At 38.3% G+C, this 26,144-nt stretch overlaps 1 protein-coding gene across 2 annotated transcripts in view; it reads right to left on the reverse strand.

The window, feature by feature from the left end:
• The window catches only part of pcdh15b (protocadherin-related 15b), a 233,769-nt gene that overhangs the window by 121,412 nt on the left and 86,213 nt on the right, over positions 1-26,144 (reverse strand). For both annotated transcript variants that reach the window (XM_082545036.1, XM_082545037.1), the window contains 9 exons: positions 24,172-24,280; positions 21,082-21,194; positions 18,026-18,232; positions 13,845-13,979; positions 10,738-10,911; positions 10,498-10,589; positions 9,886-9,987; positions 979-1,111; positions 701-780 (listed from right to left, as the gene is read on the reverse strand). In XM_082545036.1, the coding sequence (XP_082401162.1) occupies positions 701-780; positions 979-1,111; positions 9,886-9,987; positions 10,498-10,589; positions 10,738-10,911; positions 13,845-13,979; positions 18,026-18,232; positions 21,082-21,194; positions 24,172-24,280 (1,145 nt within the window). The remainder of the gene's footprint in view (positions 1-700; positions 781-978; positions 1,112-9,885; positions 9,988-10,497; positions 10,590-10,737; positions 10,912-13,844; positions 13,980-18,025; positions 18,233-21,081; positions 21,195-24,171; positions 24,281-26,144) is intronic.

Genomic DNA, 26,144 nt, shown 5'->3' on the forward strand with positions numbered 1-26,144 from the left:
AAGTCTTGATGTAAAGAAATAGGTCAAGAAAATCTCGATGATGTGGGTTTTGTATTTACTTCTACGTTACATTTAAAATGTCAAACAAGGTGTGTTAGAAATGTGACCACTAACCATGTTATGTTGACTAGTCAGTAATACTGGTTGTGTGACATTCATAAGATCAAGTGACCCAATCACAGAGGCCGAGAGGCTGGTCTGTGACCATCTGGCAACCACTTTTCACTAGGGAAAATGTGCATTTTCCAACCAGTTAGAAACATTTTCTTGAGATTGCAATGTTACACTTTTTCAAGTTGTACTGCTATTGGTCTCTGAGTTAGTGTTTGTAAAAAAAACAAGAATAACTATATGTAATGTACTAGCAACCAAATCCATTGCGAGAACAACTGCTAAAGGTTAAGGGAACAGACGTTTGACCCTAGGAACCAGTTCTTGTATCAAATCTAGTCAAACAGTGACCATGTGCACGACATCTCCTGAGAAACCTCAATAGTGTGTCTATCGATACAGCTATCATGCACCTACATGCAATACTGACAGCACACTTTGTCACATAATATGACATTTTTGAACATTTATTTTATAATATGCATTCAAATGTTGTCAAAATTAACTTCAGTCAAAGCTAGAACTTTTATTTCTAAATAGAGAGTAAAGACCTGAACCCATGCTGAACTGGAATTGTGGGCCTACTTACTTTTGTTGTAGTGCAAAATGTCCCTGGATGTCTCCGCTTTGGATTTTGTAGGTTATGGGGTCCCTCTCCCGATCCACTGCCTTAAAAGTAAACAAAGACCGGCACAAACATAAACATATATGCTTTCTCATTTTAGGTACCGGTATGTAATATACATCAGTCAGTTCTAGTACTTTGGAAAGCACTAATGCACCATGGCATCTGAATGTAAATTAAACACTATCCTAAAAGCCCAATAAGTACTGTGACTGTGTAATAGTTGGTATGACAGCATGTACCTGCAGATTAAGAAGTGTAGCCCCAGTCCTCATAGCTTCACTGATCTCCAAGTTGTATTGTTGCCGCGGAAAACGAGGAGGGCTCTGGTTGTTTGGTGGCAAAACTTCAATGTAGACCGTAGTAATGGATGACCTAAAGGGAGAAAGAGAAAAAGAGAGGGTGAAAAGGCAAAGAAAAGAAAGGGGGTTAGGCGACTAAGACAGACAGCGAGTGTGAAGAGAAGCATCCTATAACGGGAAAAGAAATAGCAGAGGAATGTTAGGAGGGAAAGCTAGAGGATACTAAGGGGAAAGCAGTGTCAGGGAAGGTGAATGGCCCATTATTTAAGTTAAGAGTGGCTGGCCAGTGTTTGTTTCTTTGCACTTCATGCCGAGTTTGATCAATAAGAGCATGAAGTCAACAGTGTAAGTGACAAAGAAACTGGATAGTACTTTAATACAAGGTCTCTAATGCAGTGTTTGAGGTTTCTATTGCGACTTGTTCAAACCCGAGTGAATGTTTCAATGATTCATTTATAAAGAACATGGGTGATGTTACATTAGGAGAAAAGACTTCTTTAATTATAATAAAAGTATTTCTACACTACGCACGCACGCACGCACGCACGCACACACACACACACAGAGTTACACAGTGTTCACTGTAGAGGCTGTTTTGTACAATTCTTTATTGTGCCCTTTATTATCAAGTATTATAAAGTATAATATGCTGTGCAGAAGTTTGTCCTTCAGGTATTTTAACCTCTCCTTTAGCTTTAGTCTGCAAGGCTTTCAATGCATATAAACTACTAGCAAATTTACAAAGGCCAAAAAGTGAGTTCTTCTATCCAACAGTTGCAGAATGCATGACTTGTAGGCTTTTGCTCTGGTACTTATTTGTCTCAGTATGTAATACAATAGCATATTGCCTAATTGCTAGTTTGGCACACCTTCAAACAAATCATGAGTAGCTGCTTCAGTTAAATCCAAATATAGCCAGCTGCCTAACATGCTGCTGTTTTTTCCTAACTAGTGCTGCTATGGCTAACGCTAATTCTGAAATGTGCTATGAGAAAAGTACACCAGGTGTTCTTCAACAGAGACCAAGTAGCAACGTCCCCCAAGCAACAGATGGATTCATGTATACTTGGTGCTAGCATCAGTTTAGTGTGGCTAACATTGGCATTTGTTTATTTCTTTCTCCCTGTAGCATGATGTTATAAAAGAAGCAGCCTATTAGGACTAATGTAAATCAGCTATTACATGCATGTTGGCTATAGCTACATGAAAATTTTTATTTCTGGCAGTGCTGATAGACACAACTTCCAGGGTAGAATGCAGAAATGCCTAAAAACCAGCTTTCCACCTGAAGGCTACCAAATGGTGATAGCTATGGTTGTCCTGCAGAAGTCTATCTTCCTGTCTTGACCTCTTTAAACATTTTCCAGTTGATTTTATGGGCTGAGTTACTCATTTTTGTTCATACTGAATAAAAAGATTTACTCTGTTTTGTAAATCTTGTAAAATGTCACAAAATCACAAGTCATTAGTTAATGAGACTCATTCTTCTTGGTCACATCTGTTTCTTTGGCAACTTAGAAGGCAACGGTTGAAATGCTAAACTGGAGGTGTTTTAAAATGAGACTTCAGAAACTAATAGGTGATGTCACAGTAGCTAAAACCATGTATTGACCAGCTGCTTTCTAGCATGCTTGGATCTGATTGGTGACCAGCTCGTCCACTTCACAGTCTGTTTCATGCATGCAAAACATGCAAACAGCAACATAGGCAAAGACACAGACTTTACCTATGAAGACACAGAGTTCACCAAAGTAAACCATGTCTGTAAAAGCACTTAAATTTAGCTAAACATGGGTATTTTAATGAAGCTACCAAAGGGAAAGTGGCTATAGCTAAAGTGTATGCAGAACTCACTTTAACCAACCACAAGCCAAATACAGCAAAGATAAGGTGGGTGTGCAGCAATTTTTACTTAATTATTTGGAGCTCTTTCCACCACCAAACCACTTAATTTTCAGTTTGAGAGAAAATCCTGTAATTTTTCTCAGTTTGAAGAAAATGATAATGTTTGATAATTTTTGCATGAAAATACCACTATTCCACTGAAAGTAATAATAATAATAATAATAATTTTAAGTTTGTTTATTCATGCCGTCAGTTAATGCTCTTAGAAAGAAAACCAAAATAGGTGAAAATTTATATCAGCAAAAACTCGGAATTCAAAACCAGGCACGAAAATTGCAGTCTTTGCATCCCTAATGTAAACCAATTCAATTAAACCTAACTAAACTTCAACTAACCCTGCATTAAAAGACATAAAACTATAATATAAGAATCTATATCATTCTACATACCAAAAAAAGCAGATGGAAATGAATTCAATTAAGCCACACATTCAGTAAACAGTATTAAATAAACTAAATGTGGAAATGTGATTAAAATGGATGATGAAATTATAATGCCTGAATAATGTTTTTAAAAGCAAAAATAGAAAAATTTCCCAGAAACAAGTCTAAGAAATGAAAAATGGTGATAAAATGAAGATTTAAGGTCTGACAGCTTTATTTTGTAAAATGTAGTCACACTTTTTTTTTTGCTTAATCAGCATAACACTTATTCCAAATGAACATGTCACTGTAATGACCTAAAATTGACTGCTTATTTATGGCATTATAAACAGCCTGTTGTATTCTTTTGGTATTTCAGTACTCACTGGGATGTGCTACACGATTATAGATAATTTAGTTGATTTTGCAGTGATTCTTAACATATTCAGATCCACAAGAGCTTAGGGAGACTATAGTAATGACTGCAGTGCAGGGACAAAATTCCTTTCTTCTTATATATTACCCATCACCCATAAAATAACAATGTGAGATGTACTTTACTGTTTTATTTGTATCGTTTTTTCATGGTTTCATTAGAAATTCGTTTACTGTATGTCCAGATTTGCTGAAGACGAATGTAAAGTAGTAGGTGGTTTAAACACTTGCATGAAGCACGATAATGTTTAAACAAGGTGTTATAAGTTTTAGTACATCGACAGCCATCTAATGCAAATAATCAAAGCATCTTATTGCAAACACAGGTCCCAAAACTCATTATATAAAATCACCACGGCTATTTGAAGTCCATTTAAGAATGGATAGTTTTCATCTGCACTGCGTGAGCTAGCACTGACCAAACCATCAGTGCATCAGTAAGCTTTGCGCATTTTATTTTATTAGAATTAATTTCTTATTAGTGTTGTGGCCCACAGCGGCAGACGGAAGATTGTTTGGATTAAATTGCAAAAACAAGTGCCACCACTCTCATAAATTACAGTCTTAAATACTAACCCTACATTAACAGGTTTGAAAAGCTTTATTACACCCATTTCCTGCTTTTAACATCAAGCTCGACTGATCATGAATTTAAGAGAAAAAGAAACTGCAGGGATTTAGCTTGTGTTTCTACTTGGTGAGAGTGCTGAGTTTCAGCAAGGGGAGAAGCGAGAGATTAACTCCACTCAAACTGGATCATCGATTGAAAACGCCAAAGAAACCCGGGTCTAAACAATAGCCCACAAAATCTGTTTACACTCACAACTATAAATAAATAAAGAACTACATGAAGGCTGGAAAATGTAAGCCACCAGAGAGACTGAGAGCCAGCATTTTATTAGCACAATTCAGGCATTATTGATGAAAACCGATTGACTGCAGATGATTCAGACATGGTTTATACTGTAACTGAGACTTATTTCGCCTTCAAGTTTGACATCCTAGAATTCGGTCACAGATATGGTTGTATATGAATGCTTCTCCTTGCAGGCACACAAACACAAAACCACAATCTGTTCTTTTAATCACCTACCTTATGTTCTTTGACACAAATTAAAAGAGAAGGCAGATGCTTAATCTCGAGAACAATGGTCAGCACACAAATTTATAAGCAACTGACCTCGCTTCAGCTTCGAGTCACCATTCAGATCGATGGGAAACACAAATAACCTGTTTAGACTTTTAAAGTTTGGTTGTCCAACAAATCATTATTCAATTAAGTGTCAAGCTATATATTTAATGTTTTTGGCATTAAATGGCAGTTCTAAGCAAAAACCCATGGACTCCTGTTTAACATTTAGGCTACCCTCAACACATTTGTTCACAAGTATGATCAAATTAGCATCAGGTTCCTGTAGACAATGTAGAATGGACTGACTACTTGTTATTTTCAATGCAAGCCAGCAATACAAACCACAAACCTCTCCCTAACCCTTTCCACTGCTCAATGAGAATGTGTGGCACATGAAATGTAATTAAGACTCAAAGTTTTCCAAAGCTTCAATACCCAATGCATTCATGTTTGCACCTATACAGTACCATGATGATGAATTTCAGATCATCAAACTAATTTCAATATTAGAAAAAGACAACCCGAGTAAATACAAAATGTCGTTTTTAAATCATTTTATTTATAAATAGTGACAAATTATGGAAACCTACCTGATCCTTTGTAAAAAAGTAACCCCAAGCTGATAAACAGCTGATAAACAAAGTCATTGACATCTATCATTCTAGAAGGGGATAACCCAAAGGCGTGCCATTATCTACAAACGGAGAAAACTTGGAACAGTGATGAACCTACCTTAAAAATTCCCTCAAATCACATTAACAACCCACTCAGGAGGTCACAAAAGACCCCAGAATGATATCTACAGAACAAACAGGCTGCTTTGCAGATTCAGGCCCTGGATAACTTGTAATTGATGGAATTGTGAATTCTGCTCTCAAAAATTGAAAGTTTTTGGAGTGCCCTAGTCAATGCCCAGACTTAAATCAGATTGAGATGCTGACCTTAAACAGGCCTTTCATGAAAATCATCCAATGTGGTTGAATTAAAATATTTCGGCAAAGAAGACTGGGCTACAATTCCTGTGATCCAGTGATGCGAGAGACTCATTAGCAGTTATTGCATATGGCTTGATTGTAGTTCCAGTTATTAGGTTAGGCAGGTTTGGATAATCTTTTTTTTTAATTAATAAAGTGCATTTCATATTTTCTCTGGTTATCTTTGTCTAACATGAAAATTGTTTGATGATCTGAAACTGACGATCTTCTTGGTGTATGTCCTAGTATAGTACTAATCTTGACATAAACAGGTAAACTCCAGGGCTGGAAAACCTTGAAGCAGAAGTGTCAAAAACTCTTGTTTCTTAAAGCTGTCTTCAAACGTCTCCATAGAAAAGTTAAGAGCATTAAAAAACATTGCAGCCTGGTAGATATAGTCTTGACCTCCCTTTTCATGCTAACTGCATGGGGCTGAATTTTTAAATGCTTACCTGACTGAATTGCTAAAAGCTTTGACTCTTTGACTAAAAGGCAATTAATACTGGTGGTTATAGTTGTTGGCTTTTTTCACCTCAGCTAATTAAAATTACTGAACTGGACCTTTTGATTGTGTATATGGCGTTGGTGCCTTTTGATGCGAATTAATTTATCAGCTAAATGTAAAAAAACCGCATACACATCACATTCAAAGGTCTCTGCTTCAGTTTCAGTGAGTGAATTTTTAGTATTCTTTTTTTCATCTTACTTAGCACTAATTAGCAAATATTGATGTCTGGGTGATGCACATATACAGTCAATGCACCTTGTTAACTAAGCTTGCTAGCTGTAGTTGATAAGTCACATCACTTGTGCTCCCTTTCATAATTCACTACATGACACGTAAGGTACAGTAAAAATGATCTCTTTTTTGCAAATTCACTTTTTATCTAACATCTTCATCTGTGTTATCTTCTCTCTCTCTTGTGGTGATTTATTTCATTATTAAAAGTTCCAGACGCCTAACGCGATACTTTAAAAAATGCTCTCTTTTGTTTTTGTTAGCTGCCATCATAATGAGGACACAGCTCATTCTGAGTCCAGATTTATAGTTTTAACAAATCTGTAGCACAGAGAGATATTGATTTGTCAGGTTACATTTTCAGCTGAGATAAACGGGGGTCTGGGGAAATTTGGGGACAATCTCCATGCCAATCACTGGAACCACCTCAATCTGCAGAAGTTCACATTCTATATTGATTTGGCAGCTTCATGGCTAGAAGGATAAAAAAGGATTCTAGTTTTGGAATGACTGAGAAATATTGCTCCAGAAAAGCAATGTGGCATGCAAGCCATACATTATTCTTGCTCTACACATTAGATACTATCAGTCTTGCTGAATTAATGTATTAGAGTTGGTAGGTTGATTCAGAGTAAATGTGAGGGCAGTAAGCAGGTCAGAAAATGCAAAAAACTTTAATGCTTTATAAAGTACCTGAACTTTGGAAGCTTGAGATGAAAGGCATTGCACGTTTTATTTTTTACATTATTTACATTTACATTAGCTTCCCAAAATGCAATCAGAAATGTAACTACTGTTTGACGTTAATAGTAAAACACAAAGCACAAGGGCACAACAGTGTCTGATATCCAGAGGTCTGGATATTTCTGATGTTTCTGTCTGGTAAATTTAACATTGTGAAAGTGTTATGGCAGTAACCTCTATGATTTATTGTCTAAGTAAAAATTAAGTTACTTCATCCAATCAGCGCAATTTCTCCAATGCATAGCAACCAAAATCACAAAACGGCCAACTGCAATTTAGGAAATGTATTCTTAAATAATTTCTTTACGCTAAAACCAAGCAAAGGTTGCGTTACAATTATGTAACATGTCTGTGACAGGTCAGGCTAATAAGACGCGAGCTAAAGTTAATTTCTTGCTTCCAACTGTTTTGGAAGTCTTTCTTCAGAGTTTATTAGATACTGTACCTTCAGTATGAGACAAAATGAGAGAACTGTGTGTATTTAAACATGTGGCACAATACATTTTTTGCCATTTATATGAAATTTATCAATTGATCTGTCTGAGATGCAGGTTTCCCATAGTCACAGTTGAAATCTTCAGTTAAAAATTCGCAAGCTAAAGTTTAATATTTGCATTTGAGTGTTCATTTCCCAAACTACATGTACAATATTACCTCTAATCAAAATGTCAACTATCAAAATACATTATTTATTTATTAATGAAGCTCTTACCTTATACATCATAAGTGAGCTGAGCTGCACTGTATTCTCAAATCTTGCACAAGCACCAGCACATACGTTTGCATACATAATAGTGCATGAGCACAGTGCGTTATTCTGTCAGAGCTGTGGGAATATCTGAATGAAATTTAGGTGCAGATACTTTATTTGGAGTGACACTACACTACTGATGCTGCACACTGCTGATACACAGACCTTACCATATGCAAAAACGTTCATTTTACACCTTCCAGCATTTTAACCACGTCTCAGGGGAGCTGATTGAATATAGGTGCATTTTTGTCAGGTTTCTAAAGAGAGCAGAAGTCTCCACCTGTGCCCACTGACAGTTCAAATTAAATGTCCAAGTATTCAATCACATCCTCAAATGTATTTTATAATCAGAAATTCAGATATATCTCCCACTGACCTGCTCATCTTACATCAATTTAAAAAGACTGACTTCCTGTTATAGCAGCCTGCCTAACAAGTGATAATCACCTGGGTATTGCCCTGTTCTTTTTCCTCAAGCGGTGTGTAAAGGAAAAAAAAAAAGAGTCTTGATTAAATGTTTCCCCATGTTTGCACCCAAGTGTTGCTTTTGTTCTGTGCTTCTCATTTGTAAAGCAGGGACTCGGCTTGTTTGTCCTTTCTACAAGGACACACAGTGTTAATTTGTCCTTTTGCTGCGCTATTCCCAAGTGCAGAATACAAAGAACAACACCCATTGAGTATCAGAAAGCTGTGTGGTGATGTAGATCAGCGAGTATGACTTTTGTTTTCATTGATGCCAATTACTCTGATGCTTTTGTGCAGTCTTCTTTATGGTGTTCCTCTATCTGATGATATACAACAAGACAAGAAAACAAACAAAAAAACAAAACTAAGTGGAACACAAAAAGAAGGATGACGTACATCAAAAAGTCTAAGCGTAACTGTTATACACAAAAGCTCATGGCTTGCTCCCAGTGAGTCTCTTTTGTTTCTTGCGTCAAGTTGCAGCATGGAGCGGCACAAAACACTCAAAAAAATCAAACTCTCCGAGAGTGCAGCTGCTACATCAATGTGTGTTCCAGTGGGTGAGTGGTTCAATGGTTGGATTTGCTTCTGTTCTCAAATATTGTACGGTAACTGCTTGAAACTAAAATTTCACATCTCTGCCAGACTATAGCTACGCAAATCAATACTTACAAAGAGTTTAAAATGTATTAGGAGCAGCTGCCTTTTCCATTTAATAAAGCTGGTTGGAGAACGGCAGGGAATTGTGATTTGCTTAAAGTTATGGTCCTTACTGATTCAATTAATGATGTAGAGATGCAGAGCAGGAAACAGGATAGAAGAAAATATTTAAAAAGCCATGTTCCCAAGTCTGTCCGTACCCCTCGAAGGCAACAGACCATAGTGCACTACATTTGCTTTCTACCTCTCTCTGTGGTATTTCAGATGCCACGTATGTCAGTATTTGTTAAAATCGTTCCTTTTTGGAGTCAGAGACAGTATAATTTTCTCTCTGCTCTCAAGAAGAGGGTGTCTTGAGGCACCCTTTTATTCTGCATTGTTTCTTCCCCCCCCTCACACTCACACTATCCATTTTCTTGTTTCAGACTCCTTTTCAGCTCTATTCCGATTTAAAACTATAATTTAAGATATATATATTTCTAAGAATGAAAACAACTTGTCTGAAAATGGCGAACAGAAAGAGTGACAGGAGAGGGGTAACAAAGTGGGAAGCGACAGACAGAGATGTGCCGTGTCTGACGATGAGTGTGGACGCTCCGGAAATCTGATGACCTTTTGAGTTTCATCACCAGACAGAAAGAAAATACCCGGCGAATCACAAAGTGAGAAACCCCTACCTTCGGTGGGGTTCAGGCCCGTTGTCCATGGCTTCTACGGTCAACGCATAGCTCTGCCCAACACTTAGCTGCACGCCTGGTGCCACAGTGATGATCCCACTGCTGTGGAAATAGTTACATTTATCTGATTATAAATACTTATCACACTTTCATAGTGGATTTTCTAACTTTACCTGAGCTATTCAAGAAAATCACCAACATAACTTCCATTATGCTATTATTTCTAACATGCATAGTTTGCAAAAGCCTGACAATTTAACTACTACATTTATTTGTATTCTCGATCCAATGTCTAAAGCACTTATACCAAGCAACATCTTAAGCAGGAGTTCTATCCACTGCAATGCTGTGTTGGTTTGCTGGCAACCTTAAGGCCACAATAAATCCCAAGTGACTCATTGTCATTGTTAGGCCTATACAATTTTTTTTATTTCCGCATAGATTGGTGCGGGCGAGCGGTTTCACCTTTTTAGAGCCTTTATGTTTAGCTGAGCGATTAATGGTTACTGCTAGAGATTTCACTCTTCAAAATTGCAACAAAATAGCAAAGAAGCATATTCCCTCAATGCTAAAAAGTAAATAAAACAAAAACAATGCCACTCATCAATTTACCTGTTGCCTATGACAAAGTGTCCTTGGTGACCAGCCAAAATCCGATACGTGATGAGACCGTTTTGACCTGCATCGGAGTCAAATGCTGACAGCTAGGAAAAGACGCATACACACACACACACACACACACACACACACACACACAAATGTGATTCATGTCCAAACACTCACAACATGCTCCAAGAAAAGCTTTAACGAATCATGCTGCTAAAGCTGCCACAGACTAGATGTGTTATTAACCTGTATGCGTTCGACAGTGTGTACCTGTAACACGGCTTCTCCAGGCATCATGTCGATAAACAGGTTCACATTATAGGAAACGTTAGGAAAGGTTGGAGTGTTGTCATTAGCATCCAACACTGTTATGGCCACGGTAACTGCAGTGCTCTCCTGGACACCGTCTGATGCTACAAGCTGAGACAAAGGCAGAAAAAGAAACAGTTAACAAAGCAAAGAGCCAAAGTGTTCCTTCTTTTAAAAAAAACACAGTCTTGATTTTGAGAGGCCTGCTGATGAGAAGGCGGGTGGACTATGCACTGAATCTGTGCTTGACATCTTGAGTTTCCTTAACTTTGTATTTCTCTTAAAAAAATTAAGGTGTAGGATTCTTTTGATAACAAGAATAATAATAACGTTATTTTTAAATGACGTTACTTCATTAGTTTTATCTTGAAATACTGAGTTGGACCCCCTTTTTTGTCTTAAGTACAATTCATTGCACAGAATCACCAAGGTGTTGGAAATATTAAGCATAGACTTTGGTCATTGAGGTGATAGCATCACACGGTTGCTCCAGATCTTTGGGTTCCACCACAACCCAAAGGTGCTCTATTGCATTGAAAACGGGTGACTGTGGAGGGCACAGTGAACTCATTATCATGTTCAAGAAACCAGTTTGAAATCATCTGAGCTTTGTGACACAGAATATACGTTAAAAAATCGGTACACCGTGGTCATAGAGGGATGGACGTGATCAGCAACGAAACGCAGGTGTTTAAACTACGCTCAGTTGGTGCTATTGGGTCCAAAATTCTGCTGGGGAAAAAATATATATCTCCCACACTACTACACCACCCCCACCAGCGTGAACCGTTGATACAAGGCAGGATGGATCCATGCTGTTTATGCCATATACCCTAAGCCAAGTTGGATGAGTTGTAGCCTCAGTTTCCCTAAGTGTCCCTAACTGAAAGGAGTGACACCTGGAGTGGTCTTCTTCTGCTGTAGACACTGTGCTTCAAAATTTAGCATTCAACAGAAGTTTGCAAAATACTCAATTTTCATTTCTATTCTATTCCATTCGGATGCTGTCTGATTAGAAATATGCATTAACAAGCAAAGAGATGTACCCAATAAAGAGAGTGTAGTTACAAGATGCTTCACAGTATTTACCAAAAGAAGGGACATTAAAGAATTACAAAATCTGTGTACAGAAAGGAAAATAATGGAAACTGTGGAAACTCTTTAATCAGTGCTGGCTGTCTCTAATTTAACCTACACGCAAGAGTACTCCCGGTAACTATCGCCATTTATAATGCATACATTTATTTAAAAATGCATATAAATAAGAAATAGCATTAACAGTGAGAGTTATGCTTAGTCAACCTCGTATAAAGAAGACTGAAAGGATACTGTACAATAAAGGTGAAGCTGGCTGGCTTTTGCTTACTATCAAGTGAGCAGTAATGTTTTTCTGAAAGCAAACTGCTGAGCTCCTCTAAGTATAGCCTGTTCTTTATTATTGTGTTTTGCACCCTGCCACTTTAAAACATCAGTTTTTGTGGCTTCATAGGTACAAACACGAAAAAAGCTCAACTCGACATGAGAGAAATGTCGAAAACTGATTGTCGTTCAAGTCTTAGGAGCTCGATTAACTTAGATAAAATTAATCACGTTAAGTATGTTGTTTGTTTTTAAATCAACTTTAATGTCACAAGCATGTTTTTAGTCTCCCCTGTCCTTTAGTTCATGCTCTGAGATGTTCAAAGCATTCAAAAGTCAATTAAAGCGCTTCACATCCATGACAAATTTTGTTTATGACCGTGCCTGGTTTCATCTTTTTTTCCCCCAATGTCCCTCCACTCGCCCATAAATGAGTCAGTAGCAGAAAAATTCAAGCGAAAATGTGCATTTCAGCCATGTTTTAGAAATCATTCAAAGCGAATATCGGCAGGAAAGAAGTTTCTTCGCTGATACCAATCTTCTCCACAAGCTCATCTGCCAAGAAGCTGATTCACTCCTTCAAATGAAAATCACCCACCATTTCTCATATCTCTCTCTGCCTTGAGTTTAATTTCTCCTCCAAGGCTTCATGATGATTACTGTACACCTCTGCCTTTAAATCAATACACCAGGCCTTCTGCTTTTTCCATCTTTAACTCCCAAATTGCTGAATACACACTCAAGGACACATAGAGCCGCATACAGTCCCACACGTGCACACACACACAAACACACACTGCCAGAGTTACCAGCCTGAGCTTGTCAGATAACAGCTGCTGTGTGAAGTAACAATGCAGTACATCATATACTGAGATACATTTTGATACTCTGCTTGACATTGGGCAGCTTACATGCGCCCTACCAATGAAGACGCTGCTGGATTAGATTCCACAAAAACAAGGAGGGGAAAATGAAGAAAACGCACCAGGTAGACAGAAAAAATAGGGAAAGATGTGGACACAGAAGGACTGTAATCACTGTAATTAGTCTTGTTTGCTACATTCATTTCTACAGTAAGCAACAAAGGCATTAATTACTAGTGACAGTATAATAATTAATACTGTCATTTAAAACTCATTTTTTAGAAGCACTGTTAGGACAGAAAATCAAATCAACTTTTAAAAACATATGAAGGTTGAAGAAATTCCTTCCATGTTTGCCCTTTTCCTTCGCCTTCTCATGATTTTCTTACTTCAGGCCTCTCTATATGCCTCCCTCCACAGTCGGTGTGTTGTTTGTGTTCTCTGTAACCCTCTGCCCTCTTCTTTCTAATCTGCTTTTTTTGTGTGTGTGCTTCACCTGTACTCACATCCTCTGCATTTTCTCCACTCCTCACTTTATCTCGCTTCTCTCGCCTTACTGCTAAAATGGCTTAAATTCAGGCTCAAGCATAGGTTAAGAAACCCAAGCATATTTTTATTTTTCTGCGTATTCCTCTGGTGTCATTTTATTTCCATTTTTCACTTCTTTTCGTGAGATTTTTTTATTTGTTTTTCCCAAGATCCCTGCTTTTATCTGACTTTGAAGGGGAGTTATTCAAATGCATTCAGACACTTATCTATCGCTTTTCCCCTCACATGCAAACACTTTGTGTAGTGCACACAGACATCAAGCCCATAGAGTACCGTGAATGTGTAGGAGTCTTGTGTCTCTCTGTCGACAGGCTGCACCAGAGTGAGGTATCTTTTGATTCCAGTAGCAGATACAGAGAAAACATGAGAATAGCTGTCCAGTGAGAATTGAAGCTGCGGATCCCGTGTCTGTTGAAGAGAGACATAACAACATTACAACATTTAACTTTTTGTTTTTACCCTTAAATCCTCTGCTGGGGGATCGCTTGCACTCAGATACCGTTCCCTCATGTCTCACTATCATCTACATTAATTACTATACATGCAAACCTGTAGTGAAGTGGGTACACTGGATTGGTTAAAAAAAAAAATACACAGAGTTTCTGGCCAAGATGATAATTGATGGGCAAAAGTAGGCAAGAGCCAGCTTTCAAACTGTGTTTCTCTGAAATAATTATATTTAAACATTACAAAGCTGAATATATCAGTGGCAAAACACAGTGAATCCACACGCTTCATAAGCAAAACAGCTGTGAACAAAGAAGTGCTTGGACAAGAGATGGTTAAGAATATGAATGAAAAACATCCCTTGTGTTTTCTTGACATAACAATTTCTAAGAAGAGGGCTCAATCGGTGTGTGTCTGGGTGCTATACTCAGTGATGGAGAGGCAATCCTCATCCAAGCCCTCCTCTGACATTACCTACACAGTCATCTCTTCTGTGTGTGTGTGTCTGTTTGTGTGTGTATGTGCGCATGAGGGAGAGAGAGAGAGGGGAGCTCTCATTCCAGATAAGGCTGGCTCAGCAGGGTAGGGTGGGGTGGGGTGGGGGGTGGGGGGTGGGGGAGCTGATAATGCTGTCGATGTAGCCGGTGTGGATATTGAGTCATAAATAAGCATGCACGTACACACAGTAGCACAGTTACAGGCGCACACAGATACTTGCATTTGTATGCGCACACACATAAATAAAAGTGATGGATGTCACATAAAAGCAATTAGGACTAATCATCATTGTTGGTGCTTAATGCTGGAGGAAAGGCCAGGGTTAGCAATATTAAAAATAACTCAATGTATATCACTTGACACACACATACACAGTCCCGGGAACACACACAAATGCACACATTATGCTCTCTAAGCCCATTCCAAGCTGTTGGGGTCTTTTAGAAAGCAGCGAACCAAAGCTTGTTTTTGTCAAAATGCCTATGCTACATCTTAAACAAACTAAGCTCCTGGGAATGCATCGGCGATAACAATGTTGCAGCACTGTAAATATCTTACATTACCAAGAGGCAATTTAAGAGGGAAATGGTTTTACTATCCAGATTCAGAGGGAAATTAGATAGGGCACTTCACACACTGCAAGCAAGGCACAAAGTCGAGATTCGGCAGAGCTTGAAAGAGGGCGGCGAAAATGGACACTTGAATAGACCAATCCCTCATTTCTGTATGGTATGATTAAATACTGTCACCATGCTTCTAGCTTTGTTTACATGATGGTTTAATTTTGTTTCTAGGCAAGAGCTGGTTTATTTACATGAGAGCAGGATTTTATATCAGTAAGGTAAAGAGATACAAAGTGCTTCTAACAGCTGACCAGAAGATAGACCCATGCCCTGATTGTTTAGTCATAGCTTTGGTAGACCTGTCAAGATCTAGATTTTGCGATATGTTCTACATAGCCCCGCCAGCAGCAAGGCATCTGAAGGTAATATACACTCACCAACACTTTATTAGTACAACTTGCTAGTACAGTGCCAAAATCTATTTTTTCTTTTAGGACTTCCTTACTACTTTGCGCTGGAAACATTTCTTTGAGAGTTCAGTGCATATTGACATGTTAGAATCATTCACATTCTCTCGTGCTCTACTGGGTTGAGATCCGACGACTGTAAAGGCCATTTGAATACAGCGAGCTCATTGCCATGTTCAAAAAACCATTCACCAAGTTGAGCTGTTTGATATGACGAGTTAAACTGTTGGAAGCAGCCATCACAAGATTGGTCACTGGGTCATGAAGGGCTAGACATGGTCTGTAACAATCCTCAGGTAGGCTGTGGCATTTAAATGATGCACAGTGGGATGTGCCATGAAAATATACCACCACATCATTATATACCCCCATATCTTTCCTGAACTGCTGATCTAAGGCAGGATGGATACATGCTACAATGTTGCTTAATCAAAATTCTAATCCTACAATCTCAACATTGCAGCACACCTGGCAATGTTTTTCCAATCTTCCATTTTCCAATTTTGGTGATTAGAATTCACCCATATGAATTGTACCCTTAGTTTTCTGTTCTTAGCTGACAGAAGTGGTCCTCTGCTTCAAGTTCAAGAGATGCTCTTCTGCAGACCTTGGTTGTAAAGAGTGGTTACCTGATTTTTTGTTGCTTTTCTATCAACTTAAAGCAGTCCGGCCATTCCCCTCTAATCTCTGGCATCAACAAAGTATACTTGCTCAGAGAACTGCTGCTCACTGGATTTTTTCCTGTTTTTTGGAACATTCTCTGTAAACTCTAGAGATAGTAGCGTGGGGAATTGTCAGTTAACAGTTTCTAAAATATACAGATCAGCCTGTTTGGTACCAACAACCATCCCATATTCAAAGACCCTTAAATCACCTTTCCTTTTGTCTGAAAAAAGATGTATTAGTCGTAAGTAGACTTGTAGTCAAGACCGCCTAATCCGAGACCAAGACAAGACCAAGACCAGAGGGTATCGAGACCAAGACAAGACCAAGACCAGAGGGTATCGAGACCAAGACAAGACCAAGACCAAGACCAAGTCGAGACGAGACCAAGACCGAGACCAAGTTGAGGCGAGACCAAGACCGAGACCAAGACCGGGACAAAAAAGACTAACTTTTGTGTGCTTTTGAGGGCTGACATGATGGTACTGACTGGCCCCAAAGTCATCTGACAAAACAGCGATCACCTCCAAAAACTGTCTAAAGAATGGGAAATATGTAACTGGTTTCAGTTATACTTTATATATAGATAAAATTGTAACATCAAACTGAAGATTATAATCCACAATGTGGAGGGATTTGAGCATGGCTGAGCCACTGTGTGTCGCTGTGTGACAGCTGAGCAGTGAAAGGAAATTAATTGAGGAGCTGCGGCTCTCGCTCAATGGGAGTCGACTATTCTGATTCACTACAAAGCACTCTCTAAGCACGGCTCTTAGAGCTAAAGCTTTTGCGCATGATACATTATTGAACGTTACACTGTGTGTCATGGATACTGTTGACTCCAAATCTCCCGACCACTATGTTGATCTGAGACAGCAAGACCGAGACAGCGAGACCAAGATAAGACCGAGACCAAAGTCCGTCGAGATCAAGACAAGACCAAGACCACGTAAAAGTGGTCTCAAGACCGGTCTCGAGACCAAGACCGGTCTCGAGACATCCAACTCTAGTCGTAAGTTATTAAAATATGTGCTTTTGTGGTCCTATGTAAGCTGCTAATCATGTCTGGCTAACCTGTCACTCAGTTTCCCTCTCTTTTTTGTTATTTAACAATGTTGCTGAAAACATGAGATAGAGCGAAGAACAGAGAGTGTTTTCAATCAGCAATATTAGCTTAATATGTAAGCTAGCACCTGATAAAACAAAATTGTAAAAATAAAATAAAATATCTGCTAGCTTAAGCTGTTATTTTCAATCCCCTGTGTGAAAAGTAGGCAATTAGATAACAGGCCTTTTGTCTGCCTGTTATCAAGGATGTGCCTTTCAGCAGTTGTATTATTTACATCAAGTAAATCAGTAGGATAGCAAAGAGCTTGACAGGCCTACAGAGGTAAATGATCTCTAATACAACAGGAAGTAAAAGGCTAATGGTCTGTTTTCATCTAGTATAGTAAACTTTAACATCACAACACCAATGAGCATTAACATAAGTGAGTCATGTGTCTGTTGTTAGAAGCACAGTCCTTGTTAACACCACTCAGAACTCTGAAGGTCAAGATAGAAGGAAAGCACCGAGCTGATACCTACAGGCGTCTTATTGAGTGCCAGCTATAAAAGAAGTAGATTCAACAGATCAAAATGTTGTAAGAGTTTTTACACATACTAAAAAATCCAAACCATTTTAAAACAGCTGCGTCGTTCTGGTTTTACAAGAACATTTTCATTCTTCACTCTGTTAGAATTTGATTAATTAGTAACAACAATATTTAGTTTTTGTTTTTGTAATCAATCACAGCTCTGTACATGTTCATCATACCTCCTCCACATCATTATCCAGTGCTATTATGGCCAGTGGTACAGATAGGCTGGCGCTGGTCGCTATGGTGGTTCCCACTGGCGATGCCTCACTGATGTAGCCATGGTAACTAGGCTGCAGGAAGTAGGGTGCCTGGTTGTTTTCATCCAGAACTTCGATTTGAAGGCTGGCGAAAGCTGGCAGGGGGTGGCCGTTGTCCTGTTCTGCCTAAAGGGGAGAGAGGAAAGTGTAATAACAACCATTTTAGCTTTGAATCTTCTCTAACTGACCAGCCATAAATCACGCTGCTAAGCCTTTATGTCTTTACAGTGGTTGACGAAATTACACACAGTGATATGACAGATGCTGCGACTACCCATGTATTACAGTTCCACATGCTGAAAATAGTAACAAGTGTGCTTTTTTTGTTTGTGCTGGTGATTCTGTTTAATCAGTCTGTCATTTTATGAAATGATTTCTCTAAGGAAATTGGTAAGTCAAGTTCAAAGGTTTAAGTGCTGCTGAAAAAGTATGAGTTGATGATTTATTTCTGAGTTCCAGTCTTTTTTTCTTTTTCTTTTCTTTTGTTTTTTTAAGTTTATTTAAGTAATCAGTAGAGTTGTATAGTGTGGCTTCTCTGCTATTTTACAAGTGAAAAATGCTAACATGGATCCGTAATGAAAGTTCAGCTACAGGTCAGGGCTAACGTACTAATTTGAGACCCGTTTTTTGTCTACGTTTGCTTACATTTTGGCAACGTAACATTAGAAGTATGTAGAACTGACAATGAGCAAACGAAAACATGCTTTTGAGAAATTGTCATTTTAAAAACAAGAATCTTTCTTTGCAAAAGCATTCCAACCCTTCATCCAGTGCATTGGCAGCCAGTAGAGCTTTTATTTGGAAAAACCTTTCATGATTCATCACAAAGAATGGATGCCATCTCAAGGTTTTTCTATAGATATTCTGTGGGTTTCAAGTCCACTCAAGTATATTCAGACTTGTGTCAAATCCACATGAGTATGATCTCTTAAAAGATGAACAGTTACTGTGTTTTGGTTTGTTCATATTCTTTTTAATTTTGAGCAGTCTCCGTGTCCCTAATGGTGAGAAACGCTCTTTTAGCATTATGATGCTATAACCATGCTTCACTGTAGGGATAGCATTAGTGAGCTTAATGAACACCAGTGCTTGGTGCTCATCAGGCAGAGTTCTTGGAGTTCATCCCAAATAGTTTTTGGCACATCGGATCATATTTTTTCCTCATGCTCTAATAATCCTTCAATGCATCTGGCAAACTCCAAACCAGCACTTATAAATCTTTCATTCAGAGTGGCTTGATGGAGTGTAGTTGATCGTTGTCCTTCGAGAAGGATTTTAAATGTTACAAGAAACATCTGAGGCGGTGACCACTGAGGTGCTGGTCACATACTGTATCTGACCAAAGACCCTACTTTACCTGTTATTGTTTGTACTAAAGTCATGAAACGTCCTTCTTTCATTTCACAACGGCAAAATAAATTGTTTTGTACAAATAAATGTGTACCAATCCTTTTAGTTTACCTCAGGTGGATTATTAAAAAACCAGTGTATTTCTGTTACTTTGCTCCCTTCTGTTGCCTTTCCTTTCATTTTTTTGAAAGAGCTATTAGTTGTAAAATTCTGTAAGTATGTGAGAGTAGCGTAACATATATATATATATATATATATATATATATATATATATATATATATATATGTGTGTGTGTGTGTGTATATTAAGGGTGCAACAATACTCGTATCGATATTGGACCGTTCGATACAGTGCTTTCGGTTTGGTACGCATATGTATCGAACAATACAAAATTTTAAATTTATTTTATCAACTTTCCTTCTGACGATGCTGTCTGTGTTGAGCGCTCAGTGGATCTGCACTCGACAGTGCAGCCTAGGCGGAGTAGTCGAGTGCAGATTCACTGAGTGCAGGGCAAGCTAGTGAGACAGAAGTTAAGCTCTCCTTGCAACATGGCAAATTGAACCTCCCCCACCCTCATTCAGATGTGGCGTTTGGAACTATTTTGGTTTTCATGTGACGTATGACCCTGAAGGTAAGCGCGTCATGGACAAAACTAAAAGTATGTCGGATGTGCCACGCAATGCTCAATTACATTGGTGGGAACTAGTGCGTTAGCGCAGTTAGCTCGTTAACGTGTTGGCCGTCCAGCCCCACGCACGGGGCGATCCGCGGTAGCTCGTTAACGGAGATTTGCCGTGTTGTGGCGTTAACGTCATTTTAACGAGATTAACGCTGACAGCACTAGTGGGAACACAACGAATATGACTGCACATTTACTCCGACATCATCCTAGTGCAAAGACAAGTGAAAGCAGACAAAAACAACAAGCACGCATGCTACAAACTTTACCCGAGTCATTTAGACAGCCGTTAGCACATGATTCTCCTTATGGGGACCTGATATGTTTAATATGCTGCTGAGAATATAGCCCAGAAGAAGCGGATAGTATAGCTTTTATTTTGGAAAGAGCCATTTCTCTGTAATAAACTCTTTTCCAAAGATGAGTGATTCCTCAATCAGATAGATTTATTTATTTTTATTACTTTGTTGTTTCAGCAACATTAAATTTAAAAACTGAACTTTTGAGTTAAAATATATATTTATAATTTTAATAAATGACAAATTAAAAAGGCATGAACATTTTTTTTGTATCGAAAAAATATCGAACCGTGACACCAAAGTATCGAACCGAACCGTGAATTTTGTGTATCGTTGCACCCCTAATATATATATATATATATATATATATGCATACTACTATAGCGAATGCTTTAAAATGACTATCATTTAAATGTCTTCATGGCAGACTACTTTTAATCGTCAGGAAATAAATAAACCTAATATAAACAGTCTTTATTAGGACTTAGAGATTTGCTGATCAACTTGATGAATATTTGTAGATTAAAGGCATTAAAAAAGCACTACAGAGTGAACTGGCGGGTTTCTTTGAGGTAGAAGAAACATGCAAGAAAAAAGAAAATCTCATTAAAACTGCCTTGTTTGCTGCTGCAGTGTTTCTCACCTTGATCACCAGATCAAATCTGTGGTAGTGCTCTCTGTCGATGGGCTTCAGTAGCAGAAGTTCTGCTGTGGTTCTGTTTAAGCGGAAATATTCTACATAGGACTCTGGTTTGCCTGGAAGAGAGAGGACAACAAACACAAACAGTAAGAGCAAACCAAAAATGCATTTTTAACAGAAGATATACTGCTGTGGGAGAGGGGAGGAAACATTTGTGTTAGAATCACTTTATGTTTGCTTGATGGGTTTCTAGAGGGAGAATCCAAGGCAAGAGACTTGGATAATGCTCCCAGTTTAAAGATCGCAGCTCGCAACAGGTACACACCGCCCGTACATATATGATTCCTATGAAGGCTACATTGTTCAATGGGGAAATCAAGCTCTGGTAAAAAGAGCAGCAACACAGGCAGATGTACACAATCACATTTCTCAAGTGTGCACTTCGGTCTATGTTACATCTTTACAGCTACAGCAGCTAGCATTGATCTGACTGGCTTTTGAGAGATGGCACGTTGCAAGACAGATTATTTCTACTATGTTTATGGATGCCTCCACTTGGAATGAAATGTGCTACATAAATTTCTTTGAGTGAGTGCCCAATATTATATCTTTTTTTTATTATTATTTCTAAGGCATGTGTTTTTACCTAGAATCCAAGCTTAGGTAAATATATTAAGCATCTTAATTTTGCAAAAGCCCTTTCTTTTAATGTTATTTCTATGTTAGTTCAGAAAGAATGAGGGCCAAGTACGACATGCAGCAAGAGTACAACTGGACAGACGTCTCATATGGAGGACTTTTTTCAAGTTGTTAAATGTTTCCTTCTTTTTACTTTTATTACTATTTACATTTGCATCTTTTTCTATTTCCTTAATATTTTCAGTTTTTAGTTATTAGATTACTTACTGTTTGTTTTAGATTTTAATTTGTGGTCTCACAAAAATCTCATCTCATCCTCCTGTATAAATTACTTTTTTTTTTTTTAAGTTTACTCATATGTCTACATTTCCCTGTTAGATTATCAACTCCAGTCTTATTTTGATAGTTATTTGTCTCCTGTGTTAAATGTTTTACTCCCCCTCCTGTCTCATTGTCCTTGATTATCTTTACCTGTGTTTAGTTACCCCGTTGTGTCCTATTTCCTGATTACCCTTTTGTGTATAAATGGTTTTTTGTGCATAAATAGTGCTGCAATTCCCATCTTCTCTGTGTCTTTTTACCTCCTGCGTGTTTCTTGCTTTTTCAGGTGAACTGGCGCATTTAGATGTTTAACAGTAAAATAAAAGCCTCACTTTGATTTATTTAAACTGCCTCCATTAATGGCACTTCAAATATTTGTCAGATCCTTCATTAAAAATCACAAGTAGTGTAACCAAAACCACTGCAGTTCACATTAAATATTCCTCAGCTTACTTTCAACAGTAATTTCTGTTTTTAGATTTAGAATCATAATGTTGGATGAGCTGCAAAGCTGCAACATCTTTTTTCTTTGCCCATTGTCACACTTTCTCTAATAATCCTCACTCAGAGAGAGATTAGTTTCACAGGAGGGGTCTGGGAAATTTAATCAAGCCTGTGTCAAGTCATGTCAGTACATTTCTACAGACTATGCACATCCTGACTTGTTGAAGTTGTTGTTATGCTGCATTTTATAGTTTCAAATGGTAATCAAAATATTTTGTATGATGCACAGTTGTCCTATAGTTTTAGATACGTATAAAGCACTAATGAGAAACAATTCCACCTCTGTAATTCTGTAAAATGTTATCTTTCACAAACTGTCCAGAGCATACTTTTTTATCACTGTCTATTTAAGTTGCTTCATCAAAAGCCTTATGGACATTTAGGCCTGGTCTCATTCTCCACTCTGTTGGCAAATGTGTGTGCAGCTGTGGTGCTTCTGTAGGTGTGTTACTTGATTCCATTTGATTCAGCACAGCTTATTTATACAGTGCTAGTGCACAACAGGCAGCTCAGGGTGCTTTATACTGTAAAGTAAAAACACTGATTAGTGAGAGAACCCCATCAATCCAACAATCCCCTACAACAAAGCACCTGGTAACGGTGGAAAAGAAGAGGTTCAAGAAAAACCTCTAACAAAAAAGGCTCAGATGCTCTCATCAACCTTATTACCTGAGGTTGGTGGGGGGAAATAAATGACAGAAAGCTGAAACCATGAGCAACAAACAGGATGGAACACAAAACATAATGACATATATGAAAGGGAAAATAAATAAATGGAGTTCTCTGTGTATCATGAGCCTAAAACAGTGGGATGGTTTGGTTTGGGATCATTTGATCCAGGTGTAACTAAGCTTTTTTAAAAAGGAAAATTTTAAGCCTCTCTTATGCCATACAGGATATGCATACACTCTTAAAAGTAGAGAACATGCATCTCCTAAACCTAAACCGGGAGCTGGTTCCAAAGGAAATGGGCTTGATGGCTGAATGTTCTTGCTTAAATTCTACTACTTAAATTCGGATCATCTAGGACCACCAAGTAAGCCTGCATTTAGACAACAAAGTGCTCTAGTGGAAATAATATAGTACAAGGCAGCCTTTAAGATACAATAATTCATGCGCTTTTTACTTTTATATTAAAATTTCTGAGTGTGGACGTTAGCATTGGGCCTTAAATCTAGCCTAAGGAACCGCAATACCACTGATCTACATTTGACAAGATAATCTCGAAAGAACAGAGTCAGAGCGTATTGCCCTGTGTAAGTGGCATGTTAAATAATGTTTCACCAATCAGTCTTAAAAAAAATATGTGAATTTAAAATTGTTTGGGTAAAAAAAAAAACCCAACAACAACAAAAACATAAGGATGCTATTTTTCCTTTTCACCTACAGCCAATTTAGATGTAACAATTAACCCAACATGCCTTTTAGGTTGTGGGAGGAAGCCAGAGGACCTGGAGAGAACTCACGTGGGCACACAGAGTACAAGCAAACTCGACACACCAAGGACCAAGCAGGCCAGAGGGTTCTAACCCAGAACCTCCTTGCTGTGACGTGACTGCAAACCACTGTACCGCTTTGCCATTTATTAAATAGCTTCCTAAAATGTTTAGTAAAAACAAACAAACCTACCAATAAGGATGAAATACAGGATCCCCGGCCTGTCAGAGGGAGGTTGTATGTTTCTGTCCTGGTCCACAGCTTGTATGGGTGGAGTCACATTGAGCGGATTCACCTTACTCTGGAGAAATATTTTCCACAGAGTGAGAGAGAAAAACAATGAATCAATCAAACTTGGACATAGGACAGCACTTTTAACATCCACTGCCAACGTTGTGTGTGTGATAACAGAAGCTCTGCTAAAATTAGGAGGAAGACATAGCAATTATTTAATTACTGGTGGTCTGGGAAAAGTTATTTTAATGCACAAACTATATCCAAGCAGAGGAAACATCGGAGCAGCAGAACAGGAAAATGTATTGTTGAAGACAACACAAAATTGGAGTAAATTTAAAAATCACACAGGAGGGTAAATATGCACATCCACACACTAAAATGTATTATATAAGTGCAGCATATAAATGGTAATATATATTGTGCACACACCCACGCACACACACTCAAACACACAAATACACAGGAGTTGAGAATCTGGCTCCATCTGCATACTAACGTGGCCGGGCTATAATGTTGACTTACGACAGTGCGATATTGCTGTGGTCCGTGCAATGAGAAGACCCCCGATGGGAGAAATATAACATGTCCATGGGAATAAATTATGATCACTAAGGAAATAAAATGCCAAACAAAGCACAACAACAAGCCTGCGAGTTTTTCTAAATACGCATCCTCCCATAGACATGCATGCACCGTACACACCTGCTATGACACAACATTTAACTGCCGCACCTGTCATGCACCACTTAAAATCTACCAGCCTTCACCAAGCCATCTTTGCTGTTGCCTGAAGAGGAAGGGAGCGAAAACACCGGCAGAGAAGAAGTTATGGGGAGTAATGGAGTGGAGTAAAAGAGGGTTTAAATATATAGAAGGGAGATGAATCTGTCAGGAGTGAAGGGAGACAGGGAGATGTTAATGCAGCATGGAAGAAACTTAAAGCCCCCGAAAGACAACCAGGTCGCTAAAACACTGCAAGAGTGCCACTGTAATTTTAGTTATTGACACCATTTAACTTTGTCAATGAGGAAAAAAAGCACTGACAACAAGAACTACAAAAGCGATGTGAGAGTCAGCCTGTGATTTGTGACGGTGGAGGCAATACTGTTGTGACACTGTAAATAATTTATCATTCATACTGTCAATTACTCCATCACTCCCGCCACATTATCTACGGGCATACACAAACTTTGATATGATTGTGACGCATCTCCAGGGAAGTCACTCACTTCTATTTAAGCTCTTCATGCTGCTGCATGGCTTGGCTTATTAACTGACTAGCTGGTAAAAAAAGCATGAAGAAATTCTTGAGTCAGTCCACGTCAGCTAAGCCCAAACCAGCAAAACTGATGATTTTTTTTTTTGTAGAATTTAGAAAGTTATATAAGCTCATACTTTATACTGGGTCATTTCACTCAATTAGGAACTTTCCTAAACAGAAAAGACTACTTGACCACAACCTGATTTTAAAGCAGGGCTTTTGACTTTATAAACACACATCAGCTCAGTCAGAGATCTCTGGATTTTTTTTTAATCAGGCTTTTTTATTGCATTGCTTTATTATAAAGTGATCCATCACTTATGTCTATTAATTTTAAGAGACGGTCCAAATTAAATTTTAAACGGTCAAAATCAAATTTACTTAGAAGTGTCAGGGCTCTGGCACTGTCACTGAATTGCTGTTTAGTATTTAAGTTAAGCAACTAACGATTTTGGAAATTAATAAAATAATAAAGTCCATTAATCGCTACAGCCAATTTATACACACGAATACTTTTAAACCATTAAGAAAAACTGCTCAGTAATGTGATTGATTTGGCTTCTATACCATGTAATATTCTTACAACTTTTAAATATAGTAGTTTTTCTGCCTCTTTCATCTTCGGCTGGACTGGGCAAAACTGGGGTTACTCCATGAAGATCAGTTG

The sequence above is a fragment of the Aulonocara stuartgranti genome (genome assembly GCF_965226115.1).
Source record: "Aulonocara stuartgranti genome assembly, chromosome: 8".
NCBI classification, from domain to species: domain Eukaryota; kingdom Metazoa; phylum Chordata; class Actinopteri; order Cichliformes; family Cichlidae; genus Aulonocara; species Aulonocara stuartgranti.